At 43.9% G+C, this 11,560-nt stretch overlaps 1 protein-coding gene across 1 annotated transcript in view; it reads left to right on the top strand.

The window, feature by feature from the left end:
* The first annotated feature begins 3,720 nt into the window (after positions 1-3,720).
* LRIG3 (leucine rich repeats and immunoglobulin like domains 3) overlaps positions 3,721-11,560 on the top strand; it is a 43,715-nt gene continuing 35,875 nt past the window's right edge. Inside the window, exons 1-2 of the mRNA XM_082486732.1 lie at positions 3,721-3,978; positions 11,387-11,458. Coding sequence (XP_082342858.1) covers positions 3,794-3,978; positions 11,387-11,458 — 257 coding nt within the window. The 5' untranslated portion in view covers positions 3,721-3,793. The remainder of the gene's footprint in view (positions 3,979-11,386; positions 11,459-11,560) is intronic.

The following is an 11,560-nucleotide window of genomic DNA, read 5'->3' as shown; positions in this document are numbered from 1 at the left end:
AAATAGACAGGATATTAATTCTGCCAGTACTCTACGGGGCCACTTGCTGATAGGAAAGTGGATAGATGGGACATTGATTTCTATCTCACTCTATCAGAACTGAGATGTGTCAAAGCATAAGCGATGTTGTTCTGCTTTGCTTCTGCTTTTTGCTGCTGAACACTTCCTAAATCACTTCATTTACCCATGAAAAGTAGAAAATCAGAAACAAATACTAGACACAGATTTGGATTACCTGGTGATCCAGGAGTACATGGAGAGACTCCTAATTCCCAAGGTGGCCTTAATGGATGTAATCATTTAGTAGATGTAACTGTTCATTCCTCTTGACCTTCTGACATAAATCCTGCAGATTTAGCTATACATAACTACATATAGCTATCTGTAATTGTCTCATGTATTGGCTGGAGACTCCTTTGAAAACTGACTGAAAAACCTGAATTTAGATTAATCAAACTGTTAAAATTACTAATGTTATAAAAGATGTTCTAATTTTAACTCAGAACAGAAAATGTATGGTACCTGAATTTGGTTTTGCTTAATTTAGCAATAGGTAAATTACTTTTAATAATCTGCTAAACCCAGCCTGATTTGAGGTTGACCTTTTCTGGAGGTAGGTTACTTGAAAGCACTGCCTGATTTCAATGCGTTAATGATATGTAAAAAAAATCATACTTAGCTTCTGGGTGTGTCTTTTGCCTGAAGTGAATGCATATTTTAAACAACATATGTTTGGACTTGAATCTGTAAACCTGTGTTTATCTGATTTAAAAGAATCAGGGACTGAAAAAGACACCATTAGAGCCAACCCGTAACATCCCAATGAAGGGTCTACAGTTCACTGTGCAATCTCCTTTCCTCCACCCCCAACTCACCCAGATTACTGTGCTCAGTAGTCTCCTGGAGGAAACTAATCTCATTAGCCAAAGACAGAGCTTGAGGGTCTAGTTTTACAAGAATTTTTCTCTGCAGCATGCTTCCCCCTCCTCAACAGCATCCCCTCAGGCTGACCTATATTCAGGCTGCCATGGAAAGGGCCTGTCTTTGCGTAAACACCATAAATACGTCCTCTTCCTTGTGCAGCTACATGGAAAACCGGACGAGGGAATTATTCCAACCCAGAACTAAAGCGGGGGGGTTGTTATTATTTTTGGTGGGGTTTCAGCCAAATCAGTCCCTTAATCCTGTTGAATATGCATTTACACTAATGCTGTTGCCAAACAAAGGTCGGCAGAAATCCCTTACTACATGTGGAGGTAACAGGGCAGAGGAACGCGAGACCTCTCTCGTTTTGATATAAACTTACTTAGAGCAGAACTATTCCAGCCAAACCTATGAAGGAGACATTTGTATTCGCTTATGTACTGTCATGGTGCATTCTCAACCTAAAACTAATGATGAAGAGACCCCTGGGCTTGGGGGCTGCCAGCGCTTGCAGCATTCATATCAGGTGTAGAATTAATCCCTGAGAGTTCTGAAGAGAGCAAAACTCCCCGTGGGAAGAAAGACTTTCTGTCATGGGCTCTGAAGTACAGCATATAAGTATTTTAGAATTCATATATAATATGTTTTAAAATGTTTTATTGAGTATTTTGAGAAAAGAAGCTGCAAAGACAAATGGATTAATTTTCTGAATTGATTTACCTTGCTTAATTTAAAACAGCTTCATATATAATTAGCACTAAATATGCATTAGGTTTTTCTAAGGGCACAGTATTCCATGCCTGCATGGGTGGTTTTCAAAATTACAAAACCAGAAGTTCTTGCCCTTTTCAATATGTTCACCTCTTTTTTTTTCTCCTTCCTTTTCTCAGATTCTTTCGTTCCATAGTTCACATATGCACCGTGTATATTATTGACTGTGATGACAAAGTAAGTTCAAAATGCTTTGTTTGTATTTTTTCTTTCCCTTGGATGTTAAAACTGACAGCTTAATGACTTGTTGCCACTTACTAGTGAATCACCGCCCTTGCCAACACTCAAGATAAGACAAGCTCACTTTTCCCAAATAAGAGGTCCTTTGCTGTGCAATCTGGGAACTGTAGTGTAAAGGTTTAGTTACTTTAAATCCACTTTAATTTTAAATTCCTCTTCCTCTTGAATTTTTGATTACTTCGCAAAAGTAGCAAGTATAGCATATTTTATCTAAATATGAACACAATGTGTTCAAGTGTCCCTGTATCGTAGTATAATGGTGTGGAACAACCGGCACTTTTGAAACAGAAGGAAGCTTTCCCACTGACTGCAATGGGAACAGGTAGAGGCTAATGACGGATAGCTTTGAAAATCTGAATTTGGCACTGTCCTACCGGCTGTTTAGAACAGTCCAGTGTCTCACAGGCTTTGTTGATCTAATGTCACCCTAACGTTTTTGAAAGAAAGAAGGCTGCAAGGAAACCGAACAACTCTGGCACGCCAATGCTGCCAAGATGGTTTTCATTTGCAACAAATAAATGAGAGTAACTTGTAAATACAGACTAATTAATTTTTATCCTGTGTTTTGTTTCTTTGTTTGCTTGCTTTTACATGTAGAAAAAAAAAAAAAGTGTGTTCCTGCCATGTTCGTTTTCCAGCAGAAATTTCCCTGAGGAGCACCAGTGGTCAGTGGAGCACAGGCTGACGGAACACCGCACAGCTCCGCACACCCGATGCACCTGAAACACTCACGTTGACAGCGGCACGTGAACGTTTGCAGTCGCTCAGAACTTGCCCGCTTGGCTTGCAAATTCATGATTCCCCACTAAAATGGAGTTTCATTTCTTTAATTTAAGCTGGGTCCCCCCCCGAGATACACGTGGCAACAATAAAAACAGAGACAAAGTTTCAGCCTTGCAAATCTTGAGAGCGGAGCTTTTGAGGCTCCAGGCTCCCAGTGTCCGAGATGTCTACGATCCTCCAGGTGAAAGGTAGGGATATGAAGGCGGGAGAGGGAGCAGAGCGCCCACGAACAGTTTGTCGTCTGCTGCTGCCGCCGAGTCGGGGTGGGTGAACCCTACAGCAACTGAACCCATGGCAGGGTCCGGGCTTACATATGGAACTTGAACAATAGGTATTCGCTTAAACTGCACAGATTACCTCAGAGATGTGGAATCTGCACGCCCTGCCCACTTCCCTGAACCTCTGGAGCTGGGATCCTGTGGGGAACATAATGGGCTTAATTACGGTGTCTGGACTCGCCGCGCAGGACCCGGAAGGCAGGAGTTAACCTCACCTCACCTTTTACATGCCAGTGACCCCAGGCTTGGCTGGGAACCCGGTGGGGCCTCTGCAGCACCTTCTGCATTGCCGCGACGGCCAAGGGAAAACCCCGCACGGGCAGGGCAGGGCCGGGCCCGGACGCCTTCGCGCCTCTACCCGGCCGGGGCCCGGCCCGCCATCCCACATCCCCCCATCCCCGCGGGGCCGGGCCCGGGCCGGCCGGGGGTGGCGGCGGCGGCGGCGGCCGTCACACGGCAGGGGGAGGGGGCTGCGGCGGGGCGGGCCGCGCTCGGGGCTCCCCCGGCCGCGCAGAGGCGGGCTGAGGCGGCGGAAAGTTTGCGGAGTGGCTGTGGCGGCGCTGCGCGCTCCCCCCCCACACCCACCGCCGCTGCCGCCTCCTCCTTCTGCTTTCTCCCTTTACTTTTCTTCTACACCCCCACCACCGCCTTCCTCCCCCCTTTGGCGGCGGCTCCGGGGCATGAGCGGGAGCCGCCACCCGCGCTGAGAGGCGGGAGGTCGCTCCGCGCCGCGCCCGGCTCTTGTCAGTGAGGGAGCGCCAGGGACGGGAGCGCGGGCAGCGGCTCCCAGCCCCGCCATGCCCCGCCGGCCCCGCGCCGCGCCCGCCGCCCTCCTGGCGCTGCTGCTGGTGCTGCTGCTGCTGGGGGACCGCGCCGCCGCTCGCTGCCCAGCGCCCTGCCGCTGCGCCGGCCACCTCGTCGCCTGTAGCCGCCTGGGGCTGAGCCGGCTGCCCGAGGGGTTGCCGCGGGGGGCGGTGCAGCTGTGAGTATCGGGGTGGCGGGGGGCGCCCGTCCGCCATTTTCTGCCCCTGTGGGCCGGGGGTTGCCCCGCGGGTGGGGGTGGGCGGCGGGCCGCCGGCGGGTTTTGGGGAAGGGGAGTTGGTTTGGCGGGGGTAGCGAAGCGGGAGGTGCCGGCAGTGGGGGTGTGCGGGGCGGGAGGGGTCAGCGCCGGCGGCCGAGCTGTCAGGGGGGCGGCGGCGGGGCAGCGGCCCTCGGGCGGGCGGCGGCCCTGAGGGGGGTTGGCGGTGAGCGCCCGGGCTGAACTCGGTCCCGGGAGCGCTGCGCGGTGTCCTGAGAGGGGGAAAGGGGGGGGGGGGGAGTTCTGGTGACCTTCTTGGCAGTCGGGCAGTAATCATCACGTTAATATTATGGGGGGGGGGGGGGGGAACTGGTCTCGGTTTTGTTCGTGAGGTTTTTTATCTTCGTTTCACGGATAGTTTTGGGTTCGGTGGGTTTTCCTTAAGGGCGGAGCTGGCCCCGTGCGGTGCTGTGCACGGGCTGACGGGCTCGGCGGGAACGCGTACCCAAATGCCACCGCTCCCAAAATTTACTTCCAGTGACAAACTTTTGCGGACAAAGCATAAATTGCGGGAGCTTTCTTAAGAGCCTGAAAGTAGCTGAGGCGCTTTTCACATTTGTTTTTAATCTCTTGTCACTCGGAGACCTTCTGTATTAGTCGTATTAATTTTCTATTACATTTCCAAAGCAGATTGAGATAAGGACTTTAAAGTAAACAGGAAGACTTTCAATTAGTTGTGGCTAATTCTGTTCAATTGCCTCGTCTGGAGGTCATGCTGCTTTACTCATGAAATGTGGATGGCTCTATTGACACCATATGGGTTCAACTGAACATAGGAATGGCTCTGGGAGATGAATATTTCCAGCAGTGGTATAGGAAAGTGTGAGGGGAAAGAAACTCCCCCCCCTCGGTTTATGTGATTGAAGCATACGAATCAAATACCGGATCTGCTTTACATTCAACAACTGGCTTTGCTTCCTATTAAATTTCATCCCTCCTTTTCTTTTGTCTGTCTTTCAGTACACTAACATAACTTCTCTGACAAAACCTAAGGCTTTTTTGGTACTAAGCTAAGCTTCATAGTTCAGTTTCTTAGTTTAGCTTAGTTTACTTTAGCACTGTTAAGTTGAAATTCAGGTGTGACAGCATGCTAAACAAAAAAAAAAAAAAACAAGGGAAAAAGTCACAGAACTTTCATTTTTAGAGTTGCTTTAAAAAAAGCATTTTGCATTAACAGTAATCCCAATTTGTCTTTTCCACTTATGTTACTGAGAGACAATAAAACACATTCCAGAGCTTTTTTGTTAGCACAAGAGAGGTTTTTCTAATTAGAATTCCCTTGGTAGTGTAAATTGTCCTTATGTAAGTTCACATTCCTTTAAAAGTGTGAGAAAATAAGTTCCACTTGTATAAATAAGCTTTGGTCTGTTGTAAGAAACCCTGCTGTGATTACTCATTGGACAGCTGTGTCCCTTGCTCTTAAACTCACAGGAGTACATCTTTGTAGGTGTCACCAAACCATGTGGTCTGGCCGCTTTTGTGTAAATATTTCTTTTGTTTGTGTCAAATGCCTTAGAAGTACCCCGCTCTTTCTTCCTTCCCCTCTTCTTAATAAGAGAGCAAGGAAGAGTGTGGCTGTTGCCTGTTACCTCCAGCTACTCGAGTACTTGGGGCTGGGATTACGATTGTGCTATGTTTAAGATTATAATGCGTTTCGGTTTTACATACGCAAAAAAGGTTTGAATAGCCTGGGTTATTGTTGCAACAAACTGTGCATTTACAAATTGTTAAAGATTGTTTATGAATTTTATTGGTATATGTTTACTGTGTTTTCCATGGAAGTCCATAGTGGGTATAGCCAAAGGGTAGTAGTTTAATTGCAGGCTTTCCAATCCTCTTTAGAAAACAACAACTATTATACCACGTTCTCAACATATGCAGGCAAGATCTCCCAAGCAGGAGAGGGGAAGGTCTTGTGCCTGAGAAGGTCTAGGCCCACATTAGGCTTTACACCTTCCTCTGCCCATCTCTCTGCTTGCCTAGATGGAGTGTCAGATGAAGTCGGCATTATGAAGTTTTGTTTCACTCAGTCATTCATTCTTTTGTGTTCAAATTTTCCGATGAAATAAAATGAGAGAATCTCACATGGAAAGGCTGTGTGACCCTAGGGTGGTGGACAAGGAGGGAGAAAAGAAGATGAGTGTGTACTGAGTTACATCCCCTTCTTTTTGGTGGCAAGCGTGAATCTACTGCTTTGTACAAAAAGGGCTTCACGAAATGGTGTGTAAATAGGGTATAATTGCCAGATTTACTGTGATTTTAGCCCAAAATACCATCTTCTGTGAAGCTGCCTTCACGGAAGGTGACAGACTGCTGAAAACTGACAAACACTTGTAATGGTTTTGTTTGCAAATAGTTTTGAAGTCAGATTTCGATTTACTTCCAGGATGTGTGTGCCGAGATTGTAAGAATGTGTCTTTGTTAGAGCTAGTGTAGCAGAGCTGGAGGTGGAGGGAGAGAGGGAGGAAGAGTGTTGAGCGCTGGCTGGTGTCCTCTGTGTGTGCAAACTCCCGGTGGCACTGCTGTACCCCTCGCCAGGTTCACCGAGGAATGCTAAAACTGTCGGTGGGGCAGGAGGGAAAGTCTGAAAGATGGTTTTCACTTGTGTTTGTATTACATCTTTAGTATTTACATTTTATAAATCCTCTAGTTCTCTACCAGATTTGCCAGAAAAAAGGGCTGTATAGTTTTCACAGCTGTTTTTCAATATTTTCCAGACTAAAACTTGAACATAGCAAGCTGATTTATGAGTCACTTTGGATCAGTGTCTTAAAACAGCTACAGCCTGGCTTTTTGTTTTTCAGCTCTCCTGATTTCTGCTGAATTAGCAGCTCTATAGGCCCCAGTGGGACTGATTAAGAAGCTGTTGCTGGATTTGCATTTTAAAATTTGACTTGGGGCTCAGGTTTCTGAGTTCTCTAAGGAAGAAGATGATAATTGTGACTAAGTGTTGTGAATTAAGTTAGAGTCTAAAAGTTATATTTATAAAATGTGTGAAGAAACACTCGCCGTCTCACTTTATGCATTCGGCTTCCCTTTCAATTTTTTTTATCACACAAACATAGACGTTCAAAGTGATGTTCCAGCTTTCTAATGCAAAGACTTTTGAGTTATGAAAGATGGTTGTACAAACGTAATGGAATATAGAAAATAGTTTCTTCCATAAAACAGGTTCTTAAAGGGCCTCAAAAACTATGGCATGCTTTTTCAAGTGGAGGCAATTCTATTTAAATGCTCAATCACTTTTATTAGAAATCTGAGGTGAAGAACAGGTATACGTACTTTTTATTGTTACAAAGAATTTCCTAATATAAAACTGGTTTCTGAAGTTTCTGAGTGCATTCACTGTTATATCTTTCATGGCTTTTGAAATTCTAGTAGCAAAAGTAATCACAGAGGAGATTTTCTCCCCACTTGTAATGTGGTTTTAACAGAAAAGGAAAATTCAGAAATGGAAAATGCATAGTAATAATCGTAGTGTTTTAACGTTGTCTGTTCCATTTCTCTGGAGGAAGAATACTGATTTGTTTTCAAACCTTTTCTTCGTACTTATTTTAAGATACATTGAGAAAGGCATTGGACCAAAATGTACTTGTAGCTTTGCAACAAGGATGATGGATTTTTGTATTTAAAAAATGCCTCAGATCCAGTGCTTATAAGTTTCAGAAACTTCTATAGGCTTAAGCGTCACTTAGAATATTAGTAAAAGGCGAATGTTTTAACTCTTGGTTCACTTCCAACCACTCTGGTTTAACTTAAAAATGTAACTTGCAAGGCTTTTTTTTTTGGTGAAGTTTCTCATGCCAGTAGCACTGAAATAATGTTTAATAAAATATTTATAATTCGTATTTTACCCAGCAATTGGTAGACAAGCATGTATACAGCTGTGTGAAACAGGCGATTCAGTATTGTCTGTTTGGTTTTTTTTGTTGTTGTTGTTGTTGATGATTTACTTTGGGTATTTTGCAACTTGTGTTTGACAACCTGCTGTAAGGAAACCAGGAATGAGGATTTTGTATGTATGTGTTTTTTAAAGTAGGTGCTATGTGGAAAATCTGAGGGTATCTTTAGTGTTAAAAAACAAACACAAAAAAATAGTTTGAAACCTAGTGTAAGTTGTTACGCTCACGGTTGCCTTGATAGACTCCAGATGGATGTGAGCTTGAGCTATGAGTGAAAGTGTCTGGCTCCAGTGTGGTGATCATGCACAGCAGTGGTTGTAATTGCAGGATTTTTTATAGTTTAAGGACTCAGCCAGATTTTTTTTTTTTTTAAACATGTTATAACTCCAGCAGAACAAATCTACTCATGTCTGTTACTGTCTGGTAGGTCCTTTAGGCAAACATGTTTTAAATAAACCTTTTGCAGGGTTTTTTGATGAAATGAAGAAATGCAGGTTTTTAGCACTAATGTTGAAAGTTCTTTGTTGAAATAATTACCGATTCCTAAGTCTTGTCTGAAGCATGAAGACCAGTAACATATTAGGCACTAACAGCCATAACTTCACTGAATTTTGGCTGTTTATATGCATAGTTCTTATAATCCCTGCAGACTAAAGCCAAATATTGAATTAAGTTTAAGGGTAAAAATTGTTTCTACTTTGTCTGCTTTAAAGGACCAAGTTAGATTTCCCTCTAGATCTTTGTAACGACATACTTTTTCAGTCTTTACATTTAAGACTGCAGTATTGGAATTTCAAATCTGTGCAGCTAATGTCTTCAGGTGCTAAACAAAAGGATTTTTCTCCAGTCTATGGCCAGACGAATGTTTGTACTAGATTTTTAAGCAGTGAATGGTGCAGTCCTCTTAACTCAACTGTGGTTAACCTCATTTACAGGAGAACTCAAAATCATAATGATGAAACTAACATTTGTGGGTTTTTGCAAATGTTAACACTGTATTGGTTTTCCATCTCTAAGAGGAAAATCTGTCAGGGTTTAGACACCTGGAAGAAGGCGTGGATATATATTAGGTGCTTGAGTCCAGAGCTGAGTCTTGGAAAACATCCCCTCTGTGGCCACCTGATGGTGATGGAGGATGTTCCCCTTATCTAGGTGGCCCCCCTTCCCCCAGCCCTTACCCCCCTCTCCCCCCCATTTTTTTTTTTTTTGTGTGTTGGAAAATGCCTTTTGCACCTGCGGGTCTGCCCTGTGTGCGCTCCTGTGCAGCCCTGGCTTGGGAAATGAAGCGCATTATCTCCTCCCTGCCCATGGCCCCGAGCCAGGCACCAGTGTCACAGCTCCGCAGCCTGCTGGGCCTGATCCAGGTGGCTGGCTCAGGGCACACCTCCTGACCGAGTACTGGTGGTACCCTTCATAATGCCCATACACGCCCAGGATTATTTTTAATGTTTGATTTTTATTATTATTTTTTTTTTTTAAACCGCTGACTCCAGGAGAGGACAAAAGGGACAATGGAATTGTCCTGGCAACATTGAACAAGTACTGCATAAAGCACCAAACAGTTGGGGGAGTCTAAAACATGGTTTTACCATCCCCGTGTGCTGTTGAAGTAGCCTAGTTGCCTAGCTGGGTTGCAGCATTACACCTGTGTCTGAGGAGCCGCAGTGGTGGGTGCAGAGAAACCAGAGTTCTCTGGATCTGCAGTTGTTCAGGGCTTAAGTCACAGAGCAGAACACCTCGCGCAGACCCTGAACCTGGCTTGATTTAAGCCGGTTCCGGTCTGTGTGTAGCAAGGATATGCTGTTCATCGGGTTTCTTCAGTTCCAGAACTGTAGATGGAGTCCACGGCAGTCAGGCCTGTGTTTGGTGTGCTCAGTATAGCTGACTGTACTGAGTTGTGTTATCCAGATAAAGTAAGGGACCCCTGAGTTTCCTCATAGATTCAATTTGAAATGTACTTCATGCCTGTGTGGCTTGATGAGGACGCATGTTGGATGACTATTCAGTGCTTAATTAGCACAGGGAAGAATGAGAGAAATTTCTTTGCCTGTACCTGATGCTATAGCGGCTCACTGCTGAAGCGTGCTGATGCAATTCTTTATGTGTCTGCATTGCAGACTCTCACTGTCATGAGTTTAAGAAGTCCTTAAAAATAGTGCAGTTCTTGTTTGCTGGCTTGGATAAACTCAGTGTTGTAACGTCCAGTGAGTGCTTTGCAGATGGCTGAATTGGTGCAGGTGAGGTAGTGACAGGCTGTAGTGTGGGAGCAGGAGGGTGCATGTTCTTATGTATGAGTGGCTAAGAAGGGGGAGGTCTTCAACAGGGCTTGCCATGCTGTCAAGGTCAGTTGTGAATCTATACCACTCGTGCAGATCTCTATAGATGTGCAAGTTTGAGTTTCTGTAATTAGCTTCTCTACCTTCTATTGGTTCTTCTATGGTTATTCTTTTATTTCTGTGTTTTTTCAGTACTACTGAGGCTACAGCAAAAAGTTTTTTAGGACTCTCTTACGGTGTTCTCAAATGTTTGAGAGGACATACGGTGTAGATGCGTGGTGTCTCTAGGGAGAATAATTTCTTGACAGTGGTGGAGAAAATGTGTTGCATTCTTAGTACCCTGGCTTGTTTTGTAGCAAACACTGCAAGGACACTAACAAGATTTCTTATAAACTGTATCACTATATATTTTGGATCTTCAGTACAGAGTGGCACAAGCTAAGTGCTTGAGCTACTTCAAGCGCAATTAAGTGCGGTATTAATGTGACTAATATACAGACTTAAAACTCCAAATAGAATTAGGCCTTCCTATGTCTGTTTTCTTCTGATTTTGCTTGTTTAAGATCCCCATTAAATTTGGTTATGTAGGAATGGAGTCCTGAATTGTGTGAAAGCATGGAAATAGAATTGAGATTTATGGACAGTCCTCATTGTGTACTTAGAATCTGTGTGTTGCTTTAGAGAAGTGAGTAGATGAGCAAATGATACCAATATTATGACTGACTCAAGGAATGAAGCTCCAATGAATATTGGTTTATGAATTTTCCTTGTAACCCAAGAGGTTGCTTTAGCCAGATCTTTTGTTGTGAAGGGATGAGGGAAGGGGATTGTTGTTGGTGTATATGAGTCAAAATCTTCAGATGTTTTTAATGGGTCTTACACACGTCCCAATGAACAGTTCTAAATTGTTCAGAGGTGTAGGAAATTACTTGACACTGCTGGCAGTGATTGAGGTATTTACACTTATTGACCTTGTATACTCAAATGAGTTTCTATTCTAATTTTACTTATATAAAAAAAAGCCTTTTTATATACCTGGAAACAAAGGATAACATAATTTGGACTGAAATTGTATTGCTTTACCTGATATATTATGGCAAAACTGACAGGCTGTTTGTTTTTGTAACTTCACAGGGACTTAAGTCACAACAAATTATCTTCAATCAAGACCAGTCTCTTGGATCACCTTCATAGTCTTCAGGAAGTGTAAGTTAATTTGTCTTAATTAAAAAAAAAAAAAGCTCCAAAGAAACCCCCCAACTGAAAAAACCAACCAGTGGTTGTGTATGCTAATTGTATAGCTGTTTC

The sequence above is a fragment of the Vanellus vanellus genome (assembly GCF_965231255.1).
Source record: "Vanellus vanellus genome assembly, chromosome: 1".
NCBI classification, from domain to species: domain Eukaryota; kingdom Metazoa; phylum Chordata; class Aves; order Charadriiformes; family Charadriidae; genus Vanellus; species Vanellus vanellus.
The sequence above is the reverse complement of the archived record's forward strand: the minus strand, read 5'-3'. Positions and strand labels throughout refer to the sequence as shown.